The following is a 21,099-nucleotide window of genomic DNA, read 5'->3' on the forward strand; positions in this document are numbered from 1 at the left end:
TCCCCGCTGGGGCCCATGCAGCAAGAGGGGCAGGTGGGCAGCGCTGGGCCAGGTGCTGACGACACCCGTAGGAGGGGCCAGAGGCCTCCCCCCAGCCCCAGCAGCTTCACGGACAGCTCCATGGCCCTGCACCAGGCCCCCTCTGCCCTTTGACTGAGGGAACCCTCCGGGTGCTGTGCTGCCCCAGTACGGAGCCCCAAGCCCAGCGGTGCCCTGCGGGCCAGGGCATCCCTGGGTACCCTGGCCCTGGGACTTCCCCGCTTGCTGCCAGGAGGGTGCAGTGCAGGGACCTCAGCCCTCTGCGCTCCCCTCCTGATGCCCCCCAGCCTTGCTTCCCTCCCCTCCTTCTGTGCCCCCTGGCACCCCCCAGCCCTGCGCCCCTCTGCACCCCCCAGCCCTGCTCCTGTGTGCCCCCCTCCTATCGCCCCCCAGCCCTGCGCCCCTCCTCCTCTCTGCCCCCTGGCACCCCCCAGCCCTGCTCCCCTCTGCACCCCTCCCCTCCTCCTCTGTGTCCCCCTCCTATCATCCCCCAGCCCTGCTCCCCTCTGCACACCTGCTCCTCTGTGCCCCTCCTCCTGGTACCCCCCAGTCCTGCTCCCTTCTGCACCACGGAGAGCCGGCAGTTCCATCCCACCCAGGGGTGTCACCCACTAGCTGGCACCCAGGGGACCAGTGTTTGGCCAGAAAACACCGAGGACACAAACTTGACCCATGTCCATCACCTCAGACCAATGTTGGGCTGGAGGGATCTCGCCAGGCCCCAGCGTCCAGCTTCCCCCCACCCCTGGGAACGTCTAGATTGTGTCCCGCAAACCCTCCAGCGGCAGCGTCTCACCCCAGGGTGGGAGGAGCTCAAAGCTGGGAGTTCCCCTGAAGAGCAAAGGCCCAGGGCTCGAGCAGGGCTAACGAACAGCATTGGGGGGAGAATGGCCCTCCCCAATCCCAGCCTACCGTGCTAGGCATGCGGCCAAACGAGGTGGAGCAGCGGGAGGAAGGTGACACGGAGGCGAGTCCAAGGACCGCGCATGTCCTGGGATTTACCGTGTCGGCAGTCTGGGGCCAGAAGCAGCGGCTCTGGTGTTTGTACAGCCCCTAGCGCCATGGGGTGGGGGGGCTTCTCCACGCCTGGTGCTTCGAGGCATTCCCTCCGGGCCGCTCTGAGGCAGCGAGCACATCTCGCCCCTGCCCAGCCAGGCCTGCGGTACCACAAAGCCAGGGCCGGCTCCAGACCCCAGCGCGCCAAGCGCGCGCTTGGGACGAGTCCCGTGGGAGGGCGGCAGGCGGCTCCGGCGGACCTCCTGCAGGTGTGCCTGCGGAAGGTCCGCTGCTCCCGCGGCTCCGGTGGAGCATCCGCAGGCATGCCTGCGGGAGGTCCACCGGAGCCGCGGGACCAGCGGACCCTCCGCAGGCACGTCTGTGAGAGGTCCACCGGCGCCGCGGGACCAGCGGACCCTCCGCAGGCACGTCTGTGAGAGGTCCACCGGCGCCGCGGGACCAGCGGACCCTCCGCAGGCACGTTTGCGAGAGGTCCACCGGAGCCGCGGGACCAGTGGACCCTCCGCAGGCACGTCTGCGAGAGGTCCACCGGCGCCGCGGGACCAGTGGACCCTCCGCAGGCACGTCTGTGAGAGGTCCACCGGCGCCGCGGGACCAGCGGACCCTCCGCAGGCACGTCTGTGAGAGGTCCACCGGCGCCGCGGGACCAGCGGACCCTCCGCAGGCACGTCTGTGAGAGGTCCACCGGCGCCGCGGGACCAGCGGACCCTCCGCAGGCACGTTTGCGAGAGGTCCACCGGCGCCGCGGGACCAGCGACCAGCAGAGCGCCCCCCGCGGCGTGCCGCCCTGCTTGGGGCGGCGGAAATCCTAGAGCCGCCCCTGCACAAAGCGAAGCCACTTGCCTGGGGAGGTTGGTGTCCGGCTGGCCCCTGACTGCAGAGGGGGGGCCTGACTCGGCCTTGCTTCCCCCGCCCTGCTCCTTGCGGATCCCCGTCACATACACACACCCTGGGCGAGTCTCAGCAGACGTTCTCTGCGCGGTAACAAAGCCAGGCCCTGGCACCCAGCGACGCTGCCCAACAGGTGCAGATCCAGCCGGGGTGGGGCCAGGTGGTTCGGTGCTGGGCATGGGGGACACTCTGGCTGGAGCCTTGGGAGCGGCCCAGCCCAGGAGGCTACGTGCAGGTTTAGGGCCACAGGCTTCAGCCCCCCCCAACCAGCTCAACAAACAGGGTGAGGCACGGGGCAGCGCAGCCTGAGTGACAGAACTGGGGCGGGTGGCAGAGGAGAGAAGGCTGGTGATGTGGGACCAAAGTGTGATGGTGCAGCCACAACCTGGGGGGCAAGAGGCCAGGCCTCTTGGTGCCACTCAAACTGGGGGGCTAATGGCCCAGGTGTGCTGGCGCCATACAAGATGGAGGCCACGGGATACGGTGGGAGTTGCTGAGGGACGAGGCCTGCTGGTGCCGCTCAATGCCCAGCTGGGAGGTTGAGTGAGGAGGTCACGTGTGGCAGTGGAAGGGGACCCAAGGGGGTAGCTGCTGCCAGTTTCCCTGGCACCCCCCCACCCCACTCCTGCCCGCCACGCTCCCAAACCCAGGCAGCAGCAGGCCGTGTTATATAGAATATAGATATATTTATGGATATACAAATTTCATACAGTACCAGGATGGATGGATGGATGGACAGACAGACGGACAGACACGCAGAGCGCTACGTTTAAAAAAAACCCAACAATAATAATGTACAGGGACGACGATGACAGAAGCTTCTTTTAAAAAAAGAATCTCGGGTAGAAATGATTGTTCCTCACAAAAAAAAATTGTAGCAAAATGGTGAAAATAATAATAATAGTGAGATGCACTAGTACCTGGTGAGCGGAGCTAGGGGGAGGGTGGGACAGGAGGCAGTGCCCCAAGATTCAAGTGTCCAGTCTGGGTCCCTCCGCAGATAACCATGGTGCACGGGTGGAGGGGAAGGAAAGGAACCACTGGTGCCACCCCTCTGGCTTGCCGGACAGAGCTGACCGCCCTCGGTTTGTTCGTCTTGGACAGCCAGAGAAATCCAGAAGGCTCATGGGAGGCCAGGGTGCCGGAGGAGCCCACGGGCACCACGGTTGGGACAACTTTGAGGATTCACAACGGAAGCTCTGGATTTTTGAGGATGAGGAACTGGGGAAGAGGAGAGGCCGACAGGGGAGCCGGTCCCAGAAGATGATGAAGCCTGAAAAACCACAAAGAGCAGCTTGTTCCGAGGTGGGTCCAAGGGAAGCCAGCTGCTCCAAGGGGAGGGAACCCATCCCAGTGTGGATCTAGAACCTGGAAGCTCCATGAAGCTGGGATCCATTCAGATGATGATCTAGAACCCTGGAAGCTCCATGGGGTGGGAACCCATTCTGATGCTGGTTCCAGTTGCACTGTGGAGGATCCAGTTCCAGTGTGGATCTAGAACCTGGAAGCTCCATGAAGCTGGGATCCATTCAGATGATGATCTAGAACCCTGGAAGCTCCATGGGGTGGGAACCCATTCTGATGCTGGTTCCAGTTGCACTGTGAAGGATCCAGTTCCAGTGTGGATCTAGAACCTGGTGGGTTTCCTTGGGGGGGACGGGATCTCATATTGCCATGGATCAAGAAACTGGCTTCTCCACGAGGCAGAGTTCCCATTGAGACATGGATCTAGAATCCAGTAATTCCATGGCAGGGGAAAGCTTCTATCCCAATGTAGGTCTAGAATCTGGGCACTCCATGGGGCAGGGATCCCAGTCTGATGTGTATCTAGAACCCAACAGCTTCATGGTGGCAGACAGATCCCACTCCAGTGTGGATCCAGAACTCAGTTACTCCATGGAGCAGAAATCCCAGTCTGGCACAGATCTAGAACCTGATTACTCCATCAGGCTGGGATCTGATCTGGTGTAGATCTGGGACACGGGGGTCCCATTCTGCTGTGGATCTAGAACCTGGTTGTTCCACAGGGGGAGGGATCCTGTCCTGCGGTAGATCTGGAACCCAGGCATCCTGTGTGGAGAGGACCCTGTACCAACACGGCTCTCCAGTCGCTCTGTAGTGTGATTTCGGGGAGTCCAAAGCCTTCAACCAGTCCAACGTACCCCCTCTAACAAACCCCACCAGGCTGGCGGGAAACGCGGCCTCGGCTGGCCAAGGCAGGAGTGGCCACTGCTCCGACGTAGTGAAGGTTTACAAAAGTTAAATGCACTTTATTTTTTAATATAAAAGGTTCCGCTCGTGGGGTGTTTATCCTCCTGCTGGAAGAGCGATTCAAAAAAACAGTGAGACCATTAAATACAGGTGGGGCGAGGCGCCCCGGGGTGACGGTCCCAGGCACGCTGGAATCACGCAGCAGGATTTGCTCCTTCTAAAAATATATAATTTTTATATATAGATAAAAATTCTTTCACGTAAAAAAGAAGTCAGGTCAGCTGGTTTGTAGTGTCTAGGAGTGGAAGGGGGGAACCATGAAATTCAGGGGGAGTAATTAGAGATGACTGGGCAAAAGTGACCCCCGATACTTCCAGCCCCGTACACATGGGGAGCTGGCATAGAGGGCAGATTTGGGGGTGTGGCTATTCGCTGCCCCCCAGGGCGCACAAGGGGTGTGGCTAGGGCGGACGATGGGGAACCCCAGGGCAGGACAGAGGAGCAGGGACCCAGGCCCCCGAATTTTCCTCCACCAGAAAACAAAGTCAGTGGTTCCCGCAGCGACCGACGGGACCTGGGGTCCGATCAGCAGCTGCCCCAGAAACCCTGCTCCCTTAGCACCAAGACCCCCCCCCGCGCCATGCGGCTCCCACACCCTACTCTGGGAAGACGCTTAGTGTTTCTAGGAGGGGGGGGCAGGAGCAGGGGGGAGATCCTGCAGCCCATTAATGCCTTCTCCTGCCCGCTCTAAGCCACAACAGCTGACACCCCCTTCCTGGGGGCTCGGCGCTTGCCTGGCCACAGCCAGATTCCTCCCCACGTTTGGAATTGTAGTGTTTGGTCATCGCACCCCCCAGATGCAGCCACAGATCTGGCACCGCCCAACTGCCCAGAGCCTTTCAGGCGCCCGCAGCGCCAGGGCCCCTTGGCAGCAGGATCCGGGGCGAGGGCTCTACAGATGTCTGAGAGTTTGGATCTGAGGCGCCGGGGGCAGCGAAGGCATGGAGGAGCCAAGACCCCCACAAGGAGGTGGAGCCCTGGTCCCATCTCACGCCCCCACCCCCGGCCGAGCCTCTTACAAGTCCAGGGGCTCCTCCACGGGCACCGACTGAAGCTGGGTCAGCACCTTCTCGTCCGAGTCGAGGCCCTCGGGATCCAGGGGGTCGCTGGCTGAGCTGCCCAGCAGCAGCCCTTCGCCCTCGGGCAGCAGGAGGCCGCTCGGCTCCGTGCCATCCAGCACCTCCACTGCCCCCTTCTCCATCTCGAAGAGCCCCTCGGTGCCTGCCGCTTGCATCTCCATGCCCGGCGAGCCAGGCCACGCTGCCGGCTGCGGCAGCGGGGACAGCACCAGGCCCTCCTGGGGGAAGTTCGAGAGGACGCCAGGCTGACGGCCGGCCACACCGTCCGCCCCAAAAGCCAAGGCCGGCTGGCCCGCCCCGGGGCCCTCGGAGTTCACGGGCCCTGGGACGGGGGCGCTGGTGCCGGTTAGAGGCGCCGTTTCTTGCTTGATGGCCAGGGCCAGGCTGCCGGCGGGGGCGGAGAGCACCGGGGACATGAGCATGGTGGCCGGGAAGGTGGCGGTCAGGATGAGCTTGCCCTGCTGGAGTGTCATGCCGGTGAGGATGGTGCCGCCGCCCGGCACTGGGTTTGTCAGGAGGAAGTTCCCTGCAGAGGGGAGAAGAGGGGTGGTGGGGGGGGGAAACCCACAGGCCTCAGATGGGTGGGTGTCATCATCCCCATTGTACAGCTGGGGAGACTGAGGGGAACGGAGCGGAAAGGACTTGCCCATGGTCACCCGCTGACCCCCCCCGCCACAGCCAGTCCTGAACCCACACTCTGGGAGAGACATGGGGTCTCGGTGGGAAGACTCGGGGACTCCCCCAACCCTCTAGGACCTTGTCCCAGGGTTCAGCACCCTTCCCCCTCCCCCCACCCCAACAGCCCCAGGCCTCCCTCTGCTTTGTGGGTGCTCCAAAATAATCTTCCCAGGGCCTGGGTCCACGACCCCACCCCCCCTTCTCTGGGATACATGGAACAGTCCCCGCCCCTCACCACCTCCCCCCAGCCCTCAGGTCCTTCCTCCAGTCTTCTCTGCCCCCCCCCACCCCCACCGCACACAGCCCCCAAATCCACCCAGCCAGGGCACAGGCCCCAATCCTCCCCCAGTAATTTCGGCTGCGCTCCCCCGGCCAGCCCCTCCCTCCCGCCCCCAGCGCGGCACCCGCGGGAGTACCTGGCGCGCCGGCGGGCAGCTGCAGCGTGGTCACGCCCATGTTGGCGTTGATGAGGTGCACGTTGCCCTGCCCCACGGTCCCGCCGGCCGCCGGCGGAGCCCCCACCTTGAGCGGGGCGGCGCTGGCCAGGATCTGGATCGGCCCCACCCCCTGCTGCAGCGTCACCACCTGCGACGTGGGCACCACTTGCGGGAGCGAGATGAGCTGGGACCCCTGGGGCACCGACACCAGCTGGGGGGCGGGGGCCCCCTGGGGCACCGAGTACACCTGGGTGGGCGAGAGCGGCACCATCTGGGGAGGGGACAGCACCGGGGTGCCTGGGGCCGGCTGGGACAGGGGCACTACTTGGGAGGGAGGCGAGACCTGGGAGATGGGGATCAGGGGCGGGGCAGGGACGTGGACTACAGCGGGCACCGGGGTGCCCTGAGCTGGCCCCGGGATGGGCGAGGTCAGGGGAGGGAAGGACAGCAGGGGAGAGCCCTGGAGGAGGGGGGTGGCAGCCGGGGGAGGCGACGTCACGGGCAGGGCCTGGCTGGGCTGAGAACTAGGCACCACTTGGGAGAGGGGAACAATCTGGCAGCCGGAGGCCACCGGCTGGGGGAGGGCTGGGGCCGGGCAGGGGGCTTCCTCGCCCGACGGCACCACCTGCGGCACTGAGCCGGCCGGCGCGGGAAGCAGCGCCCCCTTTGGGTCGGACGCGGCCGGGGGCAGGGGAAGGAGCGTGGGCACCTCGGACAGGGCCCTGACGGCCTGGCTCTCCTCCGTCTTCACCTCCACGGTGCCCGGGCCGAGCACCAGGGAGGGCAGCGCCTCCCCGGCTTCCGCCTTGATGTCAGGCCTGGCCGAGGAGGCCGGCGGCGACTCCAGGCCAGCGCCGGGCGGGGTCTTGGCCCCCCCCAGGGCGGCGCCGTTGAGGAGCACGGGCGGGGTGGACGCCACGGGGCTCAGGGTGATGGTTTGGCTGTCGCCCAGCGCCAGCCCGTTGATGAGCACCCCGCCCGGTGCCTGGAGCACGGAGCCGCCGTTCAGCAGCATGGCCTGCGGGCCGGCCGTGGTGATGAAGTTGCCGTTGAGCAGGATGGACGAGGCCCCGGAGCAGGCCCCGGCGGGCGCCGGCAAGAAGAGGTTCCCGGAGGCGACGGCCCCGTCCGGCACGGCGGGCGCCCCCACGGCCAGCTCCGTCTCCTCCGGCCCCCGGCTCAGCTCGTCCTCCGTGCTGGGGTTCCCGTCCGACTCGCTGCGGGGAGAGAGGGACCGTTAGGGGCGGGGGGGGTTAGTCAGAACTGTCGCCCCCGCCCCCTCCCCAGCTACTGCCTCTGCCCCCACCATAAAGGGGGCTGATATCCAGAGAACAATGAGAGACAGAATGGCCTAGTGGGTAGAGCAGCCAACAGGGCCTTCAGAGACCAGCTCCAGCTTGCTAGGCGAGTCCCTTCCTCGCTCCGTGCCTCAGTTTCCCCTTTGTACAGTCAGACTGCCAGCTCCTGGGGGCAGGGCCTGCCTCTCACTCAAGGGCCGGTGAGTTTAACAGCACTGAAAGCTCCTGACCCTCCCGACTGCTCGTTTACCTCGTTGCACAAACCTTCCCGGGGTCCCCAGGCTGCACCACATGCAGGAAAGTTCCCCAGGGAACCAAGAGCTCCCCACCCCCCTGGCAGAGTCCCAGCAGGACTGATTCCAGCCAGAGGGGGGCCCTCCGAGCCCACGTGGCCAGAGCCCGAGACCCCGCACGTCCGGTGGTGCCGTATAACACAGGCAATGAACCAGATCCCCAGCTGGGGTCAATCAGCGTCGCTCCATTGGCGTCTCTGGGGCTGTGCCGATCTCCCCCAGCTGAGGCTCTGGCCCCACAGATCTAGGGAAGGCAGCAGAGATCCAGCACTAAATACGTTGCGGGGTCTCAGAGTCACCGCCTCCCGGTCAGGCATCGGCCTCCCCGCCACGCGGCAGGGTACAAGGAGCTGCGACACAGAGATCCGGCCGTCCCAGGCCACGTCTCCAGCCCCGTGGGTTTGCACCAAGCCCCAGCCTCGCAGGACCCAGCTGCCCCAGGCCCCCGGCCGCACTCACTGGCCCCCCCGGCGGCACACCAGCACCGGCTGGAAGGTGAAATCACCCGGATGCCAGAGAGCTGGGGGTGGAGGAAGGGGGGTCTCACATTTCACAACAAAGGGAGAGAGTTAGGAACAGCCCCCCCTCCCCTCATGGGGCGAGGCGGAAGGTCACCAAGACACCCCCTCCTTCTTGTATTGAGGGTGTATCTGGGAGGGGCTGCAATCCCTGTCCCCCACCACCACTCTTCCCTCGGGAGCTGTGTGAGGAGGGCCCGGGTCCAAGCATCGTGGGGGATGGGTTGGGGCATATGATTTTGGGGTGCACCTAGCTGTCCTTGGGGTGTCCCAGCACTGTGGAGGGGTGGGTTAAGGTGCATATGATTTGGGGGTACACCTTGCTCTCATGGGGGGAGTCACAGCATTGTGGGGGGATGGTTTGGGGGGGGGACAGGATTTTGGGGTGCATCTAGCTTTCTCTAGGGGCTCCCAGCACTGGCTTCTGACCCTGTAGGAGGATAAGTTGGGGGTCTCTACCTATGAATATGTGGGGGGCTGCTGGCCTGTCCCTGGGGAGAGATGGGGGGCACATGGGGTTTTGGGGTGCACCCTCCCAGCTCCTCTCCTGCCCATGGGTGAGATTTGGGGAGGGAAGCTGTGCCTCTTGCTGAGTGGTCTCAGTCCAGCGCACCCCACAATGGGGGGGTCTGCCTAGGTGATTTGGAGGTGCTGTTACAGAGCAATTCCTGTGCCTATTACTGGGTGCCCTGCCGCTGGAGGGGTTGTGTTGTTTTGGAGGGTCGCTCCAGAATCCTGGGGCTCCCCATCCCCTCTCACCAAAAGGGATTCTTCCTTTCCCTGGGGGGCCAGCTTCGGAGTTCCTATAGGTTCTTGGGGTCCCCCCTTTCCCTGTGGCCCAATGAGATATTGAGGTATGCGGGGACCTGGGATGCCTGCAAAGGGGGTTCCTCTTGCTGGGGTCCCCTTCGCCTTATAAGGGGAAGCCTGCAAGAGGTCAGGATCCCCCCCAACCCCCTGTTGGGGGGTGCCTATAGGATCTAAAGAGGGGGTGAATGGGATTGAAGGGGGATCCTTCCAGGGATAGCTGGATAGGATCTTTGGGGGATGTAGCATCAAGCGGGGGTGCCTACAGAAGAGGGCTGCACGGGATGGGGTGCCTGCAGAGGAGAATCGGGGGGGGGGGAGGATGTGTAATTTCTAGAGGGGGTCCCTGCAGGGATAGATTGTAGACAATCTGAGGGGTGCAGATCTCCTGCTCCTCTACAGCCCAGGTTAATTCCCAGGGGGAGTGTATATGATGTGTGTGGGGGGGTGCGCCTTGCAGGGGCAGACTGTATAGAATCTGGAGGCCCCCCCAGAGGGGAGATGGAAAGGATCTAGGAGTTGTAGTCTGGGGGGGCGGGTTCTCCCATGGGGAAGGGGGTGCTGCGTGGGAAGTGTTCCCTGCAAAGTTTTCCAGTACTGGGCTCTCAAGGGAGGAGGTGTCCCCCACCCACAGAGGGAGGAGGTCCTGTGGGGGGCTTTCAGGGGAGCTCTGTCCAGGCTCTCAGGGGATCCCTGCAGGGGGGGGGGGGTTGTCCAGGCTCCTGCCGGGGGGAGGGGGTTCCCCGCAGGGGTGGCTATCTGGGCTCTCGGGGGGGTGGGTTCCCCACAGGGGGGGGGGATCTGTCCAGTCTCGAGGGGGGGTTCCCCACGGGGGGAGGGTCTGTCCAGGCTCTCGGGGGGGGGTTCCCCGCAGAGGATGGGGGGGTCTGTCCGGGCTCTCGGCGGGGGGGTCGCCGCGGGGGAGGGGTCTGTCCGGTCTCGGGGGGGGGTCCCCGCCCCCCCCTTTACCTCTTGCTGGGGGTGCCGGCGCCTCCCCCGCTGCGGTCCCGCTGCCGCCGGTTCTTGAACCAGTTGCTGACCTGGGTGAGCGAGAGGCCGGTGTCGCGGGCCAGGCGCCGCTTCTGCTCGGGGCTGGGGTAGCGGCTGCGGCCGTAGGAGTCGCGCAGGGCGGCCCGCGAGCGGCGCTTGAAGCAATACACCGTCTCCTCGCCGTCCCAGATGGTGCTGGGCAGCGGGAACTTCTTGCGCAGCCGGTACTTGTCCACCGCGCCCAGCGCCCGGCCCCGGGCCGCCTCGGCCTCGCGGTAGCGGGCGCGCAGGTAGAGGTCCTGCAGGAAGGGGTGGTGCGGGGCGGCGAAGGGGCGGCTCTGCAGCAGGCGGTAGAGCTCCCCGAAGTCCCCGCGCTGGAAGGCCAGCAGCGCCCGCGCCTTGGCCAGGCTCTCCCCGCCCGCCGCCGGCTCCTGCTCCCGCTCCGGCTCCGGCTCGGCCGGCAGCGAGCCCAGGAAGCGGCCCAGCCGGCCCGGGTCGCCGGCCTGCAGCAGCGCCTCGCACACGCACGACACTTGCTCGGGGGAGAAGCGCGGCGGCGGCGGGGGGGAGCCCGCGGGGGCGGGGGCCGGCGGCGGCGGGGACGGGGGGGCGGCCGCTAAAGTTGGCAGAAGTTGGCGGGACTCGCCCGGCGGCGGCGGCGGCGGCGGGGGAGCCCCCCCCGGGCCGCGGCCGGGCGCGGCGGGATCCGCAGGGAAGGAAGCCATGTTCGGGGCTCGGGTGCCTCCTTCCCCGCCCTGCCCCCCGGGTCCCCTCCCCCTGCTCCCCCCCCGCGTCCCCTCCCCCTCTGCTCGCCGCCCCCCTCCCTGCGTCGCCTCCCCCCGATCCTCGACCCCCCCTTGTCCGCTCTTCTCACTTTCCCCCTCCCGCCTGCTCCCCCTTTCCCCCCCTCCCGGTCCTTCCCCAGGCACCCCCCCCCCGCACACCCCGGGGCTCCGCCCCCTGCCCCTCGGCTCCGCCCCCTCTTCCTCCACTTCCCAAGCGCCAGCCTGGCTTGTCCCGTTCACACACAAAGGGAGCGTCGCCAAAAAGCAGCTTCCTTCCTCCCGGCACCGCCCCCCCCCCGCTCTGCCCCCCTTCTCCCGGCACCGCCCCCCTCGCCGCCACTTTGCAAAAGTTTCCAAACACGTTGCCACGCGGGGAAGGGGGGCGGATCCCGGGGCTCTCGCGCCGCTTGGCCAAAGTTGGCGAGTGTTTGCGGGTCCCTGCCGGCGCGGGGGCTGCGGCTCCCCCCACCCCCCGCCCTCGGGCGCAGGGAGACGCGGCTGCTCTGCGGGAGGCCGAGTCCGGCCCGGCGACTGGCCGCAGCGAGCCGGGGGAGGGGCAGGGCCGTTGTTGTCCGGCCACCGGGTCGGGGTGGGCTGCGCCCTGGTCTTCCTGGGCCGGGGGGAGCTGGGCGCAGCAGAGCTGGGGGCGGGGGGGCGGGAGCAGCAGAATCGGGGGCTGGCTGTGGCGGGGGGGGAGCTGGGAGCAGCAGAGCCTGCGGGGTGGGGCTGGGGGGGGGAAGCTGGGTGCGAGCCCACCCTCGGGACTATTCCGAACCTGGTGACTGCTCAGGCCACAATGTGGGGGCCCAGTCGGGGCTGAAACCGTCTCCCCAGCAAAAGATGGATTCAAACTTTCCCCCTTATAATCACCCCCTTCATACACCCGCCCCCCCCCCCCGTGTGGGGATGCAGCTGCCGCAGGCCGGGCTGGGGTTAGTTCAGCCGGGGCCGGCGGAAAGAGGGGGACAGCCCAGGGCAGTGAGCGCAGCAGGGTTGGTGTGGACCATGGAAGAGCCATTGAATCGCTTCAGCGTAGCTGGGGGTTCCCCACCACAGCCAGCCTCCTGCCCCGCTCCCCACAGCACCCCCTGCTGGGCCAGCCCAGGGCTGGAGTAGCCGGGAGCTCATAAGAACGGCCAGGCTGGGTCAGACCAAAGGTCCGTCTAGCCCAGTGTCCTGTCTGCCGACAGTGGCCAGTGCCAGGTGCCCCAGACGGGAGTGAACAGAACAGGGAATCATCAAGTGATCCATCCCCTATCACCCATTCCCAGCTTCTGGCAAACAGAGGCCAGGGACACCATCCCTGCCCATCCTGGCTAATAGCCATTGATGGACCTGTCCTCCAGGAATTTATCTAGTTCTTTTTTGAACCCTGTTATAGTCTTGGCCTTCACGACATCCCCTGGCAAGGAGTTCCACGGGTTGACTCTATGTTGTGTGAAAAAATACTTCCTTTTGTTTGTTTTAAACCTGCTGCCTATTCATTTCATTTGGTGGCTCCCCATGCAGCCAACGCCTCTGACCGGCTCCCCGCAGTGTGGTTGATGTGTGTGGGTTGTGGTTGTCGGCGTCTGGGTGGGCGTGTCGTCGTGTGGGTGGCTGTCCATGCCGGGGGTGTATCCGTTTGTGAGTGCGGCTGTTTCGGTGCTTGTGCGGGGTTGTCAGTGTGTTCAGGTGTCGCTGTGGGTGATCGGTACGTGTCAGTTGTGCTTGTCACTTGTATCGGGCCGTGACTAGGGGTTTGTGTGTGTCACTGTGGTGGGTGGTTGTGGGTTTGTGTCTCTCTGCCGCCCGCTTCCCCAGGCTATGACCGCCTCAGGGCTGGGTCTCCCAAGCATTGGTCACCCCTGGTTGCGGATTGGGGTCCCAGGGTGGGTTTCAGGGTGGATTGGGTTTCAAACAGCTGGGTTGGGAGAGGTCCGGGTTGGGAGCCCAGAGGAACAGGGATGGGCAGACCCGGCTGTCGTGGGGAGTTCCTGGCTGCATCTCTAGGGGACAGGCCTGTCTGACCCCGGCTGCTTGTGGCCAGTCCTGGGGACAGACGGGAGCAGCTGCCTGGCACAGACAGGGTGGGGAGCAGCCGCCACGGCTTAATACCCGTGCCCGGGGTCAGGTTACCAGTCATGCCCCCACCTTGGCTCGCTGGACGGCCCCAGCCCATGGGGGCAGGCTGGGACAGCGGGGGGTTCGTGGCAAAGGCAACCCTTGCAAAGCCCTCAGCTCCTGGGGAGCGTCTGAGCCTAGGGGCCGTCTCAGCCCACCCCAGAGAGCCGGGGCCATGCAGCGGGACCAGGGCCCCGAGGGTGGGGCTGGTGTTGGGGAATTCCTCCAAACTGCAGATACCAGCCTGCCTGGATTCAGGGCTGGGGCCCTGTGGGTCAGGAGTGAGGGGCAGAGCTGGGGGTGGGGGGGAGCCCAGGGCTGGGCTAGCAGGGGGCTGCGGGTCGGGAGTGAGGGGCACCGGCAGAGCTAACCCCTCTCCTGCTCCGCCAGCCCCTTTGCTCTGCGCATCCCAGCCGGGTTCTGGCTGGAGGGAGCCCAGCGGCCGCTGCCCTGTCCCTGGGGGTGTCAGATACACAGTCTCAGCGGTGGAGGGTGCCCAGGGGAGGAGGCAGCAGCCACGGGGTGGGGAGCTCTAATCTGCTGCCCTCTGCTGGGCAGGATCAGAATTGCCCGTCAGCGTGTCAAAGACCCTCCCTGCAGCTGGGATTCTCTGGCTCAGGCTGCCAGGGGAGGAGGGGCTGGGGGTGCTCTCCACACTATTGCCTACAGGGGCCAGAAGGAAATCGGGCCCAGATCCACCAAAGCTTCAGGGTCTTCACTCCCCCCCCCCCCCAAAAAAAAATATTGGGAGCCCCCCCAGGGGTCATTGATCATCCCCTCCAGAGAGACTCGCAGCAGCATGTGGGCCTGGGCGAGCACCAGGGCCTGGATCCAAGCACCCGGCCTTTGTCCGGGTAAGTGAGAGACAGGCAGAAAGTGGGACTCAGCTGGGGGCTCCCCCCACAGCCAGCTCCTGCCCTGCTCCCCACAGCGCCCCCTGCTGGGAGAGGCAGGGGCTGGAGTAGCCGGGAGCTCCCCCCACAGCTGGCTCCTTCCCTGCTCTCCACAGCACCCCCTGCTGGGAGCTCTGGAGAACACGGTGCACCAAAGTGTTTTTGTCCATCCTGGCGATGTAGCCGGAGAATGTGCAACGTGGCTTTTGAATCTAACGGGCGACTGGAGGATGGCCAGGCCTTTGTGGGCTTGTGACATTTCACACACACACAGACCACGTTATGCCCGGGATTTGGCACTGACGGCACGTATGGAAAGCCTCCAGCCGCTCCAGGTCTGCCCGGGGCAGGGACCAGGTTTCTGACCTTACAGCAGTCCAGGGAGAACATGGCACAGATCCTGACCTTGGTCTTAGCACAAGGAGGGTTTTTACATCCGTAGTGAGACCTGGACTCAGGCAGGAGGTGGCGAGACCTCTCCGTGGGGGAGCGTCCCGTTCACCACCACCGGTCGAACTCTGCCAGCAGTCTAAGTAGATGAACTCATCCCCACTCCCCATGGCGCTTGGCCCCACCTGCACCCAGGGTTCTGCTGGCCCAGCTCCCAGGTCTGGATCTTGATCTTCTGCCAGGGGACATTCAACCCCACAGCGTGGCGGGTGGGGCTGAGATTCTCTGGCTTCCCCACAAGCCAGGCAGCCCTTAGTCAGTGACCAGGTCTTGACCAACCTTGATTCTGACGGGTGGCCCGGCAAGTCCCACTGGCCAGTCAGTAGCTATCTGCCCCATAAAGCAGGCGGTTAAGTTCTCGGTGCGCCTCTGCCGAGGAGCGGCTGCGTCCCACCAGGCAGACCGTGAGCAAAGCCCCTTCCAGGGACCTAGGACCAGGAGATCGGCCTGTAGCTGCCCCACTTGGTGCGAGATCCTCTGCCCGCTGTGATGCCATCTGTCCGTTCGGCTGGCGCTTTGCCTGGTGCCCACAGGCCGATGGTCGCTGGGTACCAGCAGCATGGCCAGTCCCACCTCCTTGAGCATTGGTTTGCCGGGTCCTGTGGCATCAGCCGGGCACCAGCAAGCACGTGCCTCAGTAGGAGCTGCCTGGCCTTGTGATGGAGGTGTTAGACGGCTGTGCCTGGCTGTGGAGGCAGGACGCAGGTGCAGGATGTTGTGTGCTCTGCTGCCCTTGGCACCAGGATGGGCACATCCACCCCCGGACGCTGTGCTGTCAAGTGCCCTGGCGCCGGGGGCTGCCCCGAGATCCCTGGGATTGAGCTGGAGCTGGGAATCTGCGATGCCAGGTGTGACGCCATCAGCCGTGGGCGCGACGGGCCGCAGTAGGCGATGATGCTCTCCATAACCCACCCATGCCAGGGATTTCCCGGGCACCTACTGGGAGCCAGGTATGAGGGGTGGGGGGGTCTGGCCTGGGGTGAGGAATCACAGGAGCAGACAAAGACTCGGGTGAGATGGTGGCAGCTGGGCTTAGAGACCTGCCCGCCTGGCACAGGCTCCCTGGCCGAGGCCGAGGCTGCGACGGGCGTCACCCTCTGCTCCAGCCCAGCCATTTGCAGGGCCAGTGTCTGGCCTGTGCTTGTAACCAGCAAAGGTGGGAACTTCCAAGGCTGTGAGCTTCCTCGGAGCAGTGCCGGCCCCTCAGGCCAACTGAGAGCCTGGGGTCCCAGTACAGCACCAGGCCCCAGCGCCAGGATTCACACCCAGCCCCTCGGGCAGTGCCCGGGCCCTGGCACCAGGATTCACACCCAGCCCCTCGGGCAGCGCCTGGGCCCCAGCGCCAGGATTCGCACCCAGCCCCTCGGGCAGTGCCTGATGCACCTGGGTCCCAGTGCCAGGATTCGCACCCAGCCCCTCTGGCAGCGCCTGACGCACCTGGGCCCTGGCACCAGGATTCACACCCAGCCCCTCGGGCAGCGCCTGACGCACCTGGGCCCTGGCACCAGGATTCACACCCAGCCCCTCGGGCAGTGCCTGATGCACCTGGGCCCCAGTGCCAGGATTCACACCCAGCCCCTCAGGCAGCATGTGACACACCTGGGCCCCAGCGCCAGGATTCACACCCAGCCCCTCAGGCAGCACCTGACGCACCTGGGCCCAGGCACCAGGATTCATACTCAGCCCCTCGGGCAGTGCCTGGGCCCCGGTGCCAGGATTCGCACCCAGCCCCTCGGGCAGCCCCCAGGCTCCGGCGCCAGGATTCACACCCAGCCCCTCGGGCAGCGCCGGGGCCCCAGCACCAGGATTCACACCCAGCCCCTCGGGCAGCGCCGGGGCCCCAGCGCCAGGATTCGCAGCCAGCCCCTCGGGCAGCGCCGGGGCCCCAGCGCCAGGATTCGCAGCCAGCCCCTCGGGCAGCGCCCAGTGCCAAGCAGAGGAGCTGTGAAACCTGCCAGGGGGTCAGGCGAGGGGAATCAGCCCCTTATCCTAGCCCCTTGAGGCCCACCTTGCTTCGCCTAACCCCCTGCCCCTCCCCGCACAAGGGACAAGAATGAGCTAGGGGCGCCACCTTGTGGCTGATTGTAGAACTGCAGAAATGCAAGACACCCACGCGAGGTATGCAGGGACGTGCACTGCCTAGTGGTTAGAGCGGGGAGGGAGGGAGCTGGGAGCCAGGACTCCTGGGGTCTAGTGGTTAGAGCAGGGGGGCTGGGCGCCAGGACTCCTGGGTTCCATCCCCAGCATATGTCCACAAGATAAGCATGAGATTATTTAGCTGTGCCTCCTCCTCTCCCTGCCTCCAAAGCCCAGCAGCTCCCCCCCAGCTTCAGCATCCAGAGCTGCCTCCCGGGGACACCAGCCCTCCTGGGTCTCCCCACCTGCTCCTGGCCCTGCTTAGCTTGAGGAACCCGGCTGAGCAGTAGCAGCACCTCCCCGCCTGCTGCATTTGTGTCCCTGGGGGCCTGCTGCTCAGAGCAGCTGGGGGGCTATTTTTACTCTGGTGTCCTGCCCTTTCGCAGCCCCCCTGCACCTGCTGGGATCCTGTCAGGGGCAGGTGTCGCTCTGCCCAGGGGGTGCAGCTGGGCATGTGCATTCTGGCCTGCCAGCCCCACCCTGGCTGCAAGGGCCGGCCCAGACTGACCTCTGCCAGCTCCATCCCCAGTCTAGCCATCCGGCCCGGATTCAGGCAGCTCCCAGAGGCCTGTGTTCAGCTACCCTCCCCGTCCCCGGAAGGCAGCCTGCCTTGACATGAACCCCAGGCAAAATCGTCCCATGTTCTGCGAACCAAGGGGGCAGCCCTGGCTTGAGGCCCTGGGCTGTGTGGGTCACCTCATGTCCCATGGCCCAGGGCAGGTTCAGACCAAGGGCAAATTGGAGCATGTCTCAAAGGCAGCGATCGGCCTCTTAGCCCAGGGACGACGAAGAGGGCACAGGAGAGGTCATGCCTGGGGGCTTCTGCTTCCCCCGTCCCAGAGCACAAGAACGAGGGAACCGTCAGTGAGATCAAAAGATGGCCAATTCCAAAGCAATGAAAGGAAAGACGCGATTAGCCTGTGGAACTCCCGGCCCCATGAAATCGCTGAGGCCAAGCGCTTTGCAAGATTCCAAGCAGGAGGATGGATCCCGACTGTGTTGCCAGTTCTAGCCTCATGCTTCAGGCTCAGGTAAGCTCTGGCTACCAGGGTCGGAAAGGCTGTTTTGCGTCTCCATCTGGAGCCAGACGCTGTTGGAGGCAGGTTCCCAGGGTAGAGGGACCCGGGATCAGATCCAGTCCGGCACGGCCCATGGGCCTGTGGCCGTTTAGGGCAGAGGTGGGTAAGAGGGGAGGGCAGGAGATGGACTAAGGCGTGGGGCAGAGAAAGGTGCTGCCATACGAGCCGCAGCACAAGGATGAGGGGCACGTGGCAACGCTGAAGGGAAACGATACAAGGAAAGGACTTGGTTACGCAATGGGCCTGTGGAACTCACAGCCACTGGATATCAGGGAGCCCCCCCTCCCCCGAGCTGAGCAGGATCCAAACCAAGGAGCGACACTCCAGGGGGTTAATAAGAGAAGGGCCCATCACTGAGCCTGGGGGGGGGGGAGGGTTGCAGGTAACGTCTCCTGGGCCAGTTCTCCCAGCACTGCCCACTAGAGCTGGTTTTGCACCTTCCTCTGAAGTGGCTGGTGCTGGGCACTGCCAGCGGTGACAGACCTGCCTAGCTGGCCAAACCGCCTCCCTCCGGGCTTCTATCGCCACCTTTGGGAGGGAGTGGGGCCTAGTGGTTAGAACAGGGGGGGCCTGGGAGCCAGGATTCCTGGGTTCTATTCCCAGCTCTGGGAGGGGAGTAATGTCCAGTGGTTAAAGCAGGGGGGCTGAGAGCCAGGACTCTTGGGTTCTATTCCCAGCTCTGGGAGGGGAGTGAGGTTTAGTGGTTAGAGCAGGGGGGGCTGGGAGCCAGGACTCCTGGGTTCTATTCCCAGCCCTGGGAGGGGAGTAATGTCCAGTGGTTAAAGCAGGGGGGCTGAGAGCCAGGATTCCTGGGTTCTATTCCCAGCCCTGGGAGGGGGAGTGAGGTCTAGTGGTTAGAGCAGCGGGGGCTGGGAGCCAGGTCTCCTGGGTTCTATTCCATAACGCAGTATCATTTCTCCTTCCCACCCCCCTCCACCCCATCCCTATTCAGTTGTGTACAGCCGAGGGGAATTAACACTGCCCGACCACACAGAGGGACCCGGGCATTGACCTCTTAATGCCACCCGCCCGCCCACTCTGCCCTCGCTCCACTGAGGGGTCACCACCATGCGGGGGTGGCAGGGGGCAATGGAGCCCTGAAGGGTTAATGGAGAGCAGGTGAAGGGTTAACTAGCTGGATAAAAGCATGGGGATGGGGGTGGGGCTAGCTAGCTAGATAGTTGGGGTGTATGGGGCTAGATAGATTAGACAGAGGGGATGGATAGATTAGATAGATTGGTGTATGGGGATAGATAGAGAGAGCAGGGGGTGTATGGGGATAGATAGAGAGAGCAGGGGGTGTATGGGGATAGATAGATAGATACATTAGGTAGATAGATAGATGGGGTGTCTGGGGATGGATGGAATAGATGAGTGTATATGGGGATGGACAGACGGATGGGGGTGTTTGGTGGCTAGGTGTGTGCAGGTGGATAGATGGGTTTATGTGAGGATGGACGGATGGATAGACAGACCGATACATGGGCAGACAGACAGACGGGTGGATAGGTGTATGGGGGGGGGGCGGACAGACAGCTGTGTCTGGGGGTGGGTGGATAGATGCGGACGGACGCACGGGAGGATGGGTGTGTAAGGAGGCGGACAGACAGCTCTGTCCAGGGATGGATGGGGGGATGGATGGATCGATGCGGACGGACAGACAGACAGGTGGATGGTTATGGGGGGAACGGACAGACGGGGAGAGGCGGACGGGAGGACGGGTGAATAGGCGGGCAGAGAGCTGTGCCCAGGGATGGGTGGATGGATGGATGCGGGCGGACGGGAGGATGGATGCGGGTGGGCAGAGCGCCGTGTCCGGGGATGGCTGGGTGGATAGATGCGGAGGGACGGGAGGACGGGTGTATAGGGAGGCGGACAGAGCGCCGTGTCCGGGGATGGATAGATGGGTGGATGCGGGAGGACGGGTGTATAGGGAGGCGGACAGAGCGCCGTGTCCGGGGATGGATAGATGGGTGGATGCGGGAGGACGGGTGTATAGGGAGGCGGACAGAGCGCCGTGTCCGGGGATGGCTGGACGGGCACAGACGGGCTGGCTCCGTGGCGGGGCGGTGGGGGCTGGCTCCGTGGCCGCGGGGGGGGGGGGGGGGGTTGGCTCTGTGGCAGGCGGGGGGGGTCTGGCTCCGCGCCGGGAGCGGGCGCGGCGGCAGGGAAGGGGTTAAGCGCCCCCCCCCCCCGCCCCGGGAGCTGTACATGGGCAGTGGGTGCGGCCCCGCCAGCCCCCGCCCCCTGGCCCGGGCGGCTCCGTCCGCTGCGCTGCCAGCCCGGGGCAGGGCGCAGGGAGCCGCGGGCCAGGCCGGGGAGGTTCGGGGAGCCGCCCGGGGCCGGCCGGGGGCTGCGATGAGCCCGATCCGGGCCAGGGGGCGCTGAGCCGGGCGCCCATCCCCGTGGCTTCGGCGCGCCTGGCTGGATGTGAGGGAGGGGGCGAGGGCTCTGCCGACCCACGCGCGGGGGGACCCGCCGGGCTCGCGTCCGTGTCCCCGCCCTGCCCCCCACCCCACGAGCGCCCGCGATGTCCGCCGAGGTGCGACTGAAGCAGCTGGAGGCGCTGGCGCTGGACCGGAGCTTCCTGGGGCTGGACACGCTGCTGGACCTGCTGCTCTGCGTCTCCCACGAGCTGGGCGCCTCGCCCCTGGCCCACGAGAAATACATCGCGGAGTTCCTGCGCTGGGGTGAGCCCGCCGGACGCCGGGGTCCCTCCCTGGCCGCCCCCGCTCACGCCCCGGACACCTGGGTCCCGCCCCGGCTGCCCCCACTCACACCCCGGACACCGGGGTCCCTCCCCGACCGCCCCCCCTCACGCCCCGGACACCTGGGTCCCTCCCCGGCCGCGCCTCCTCACGCCCCGGACACCTGGGTCCCGCCCCGGCCGCGCCTCCTCACGCCCCGGACACCTGGGTCCCGCCCCGGCTGCCCCCCCTCACACCCCGGACACCTGGGTCCCTCCCTGACCACCCCCCTCATGCACCGGACACCTGGGTCCCTCCCTGACCACCCCCTCTCACGCCCCAGACACCTGGGTCCCTCCCTGGCCAGGGTGGCATATCAGGGGCCACGCAGCTTGGTGGGGTGATGATCCAAGGGGACGTGGTGCTGTGATGAGTTGGGGGTGCCTGGAAGCCCATGGGGAGGGGGGGGGCTGGTGGCCAGGCAGTGTCATGAGTTTGGGAGGACAGGAGGGGGTCTCACGTTCTTGGCAGCATTTTCCTTGGCATCTCCTCTAAGCCCCCTAACGGCCTGGCCCAGGGTGGGCCAGGAACCAAGATAAAGTGGCCCCAGGGCAGCCCACTTATGGAGGAGAGCCGATGAGTCACCCC

General features: G+C 65.4%; 2 protein-coding genes across 10 annotated transcripts in view; one reads left to right on the forward strand and one right to left on the reverse strand.

Moving 5' to 3' along the window:
- Positions 1–2,616: 2,616 nt before the first annotated feature.
- SIX5 (SIX homeobox 5) lies at positions 2,617–11,120 on the reverse strand. Of its 3 annotated transcripts, none has more exons than XR_006573746.1 (4): positions 10,298–11,120; positions 6,392–7,629; positions 3,582–5,823; positions 2,617–3,448 (listed from the first exon to the last, which is right to left on the reverse strand). XR_006573746.1 is itself a non-coding variant. In XM_044988827.1 (3 exons), the coding sequence occupies exons 1-3, from the start codon at positions 11,041–11,043 to the stop codon at positions 5,234–5,236; spliced, it is 2,574 nt and encodes an 857-aa protein (XP_044844762.1). In that variant the 5' UTR covers positions 11,044–11,120; the 3' UTR covers positions 2,617–5,233. The 3 variants fall into 3 exon arrangements, 1 of the variants encoding a protein (XP_044844762.1); XR_006573747.1 differs by having other exon boundaries at positions 2,617–3,315; positions 3,449–5,823; XM_044988827.1 differs by having other exon boundaries at positions 2,617–5,823.
- Positions 11,121–20,092: 8,972 nt separating this feature from the next.
- The window catches only part of DMPK (DM1 protein kinase), a 34,278-nt gene continuing 33,271 nt past the window's right edge, over positions 20,093–21,099 (forward strand). For all 7 annotated transcript variants that reach the window (XM_044988832.1, XM_044988833.1, XM_044988834.1 and 4 more), the window contains exon 1: positions 20,093–20,454. In XM_044988832.1, coding sequence (XP_044844767.1) covers positions 20,295–20,454 — 160 coding nt within the window. In that variant the 5' untranslated portion in view covers positions 20,093–20,294. The remainder of the gene's footprint in view (positions 20,455–21,099) is intronic.

The sequence above is a fragment of the Mauremys mutica genome, chromosome 15 (assembly GCF_020497125.1).
Source record: "Mauremys mutica isolate MM-2020 ecotype Southern chromosome 15, ASM2049712v1, whole genome shotgun sequence".
In the NCBI taxonomy this organism is placed as follows: Eukaryota; Metazoa; Chordata; order Testudines; family Geoemydidae; genus Mauremys; species Mauremys mutica.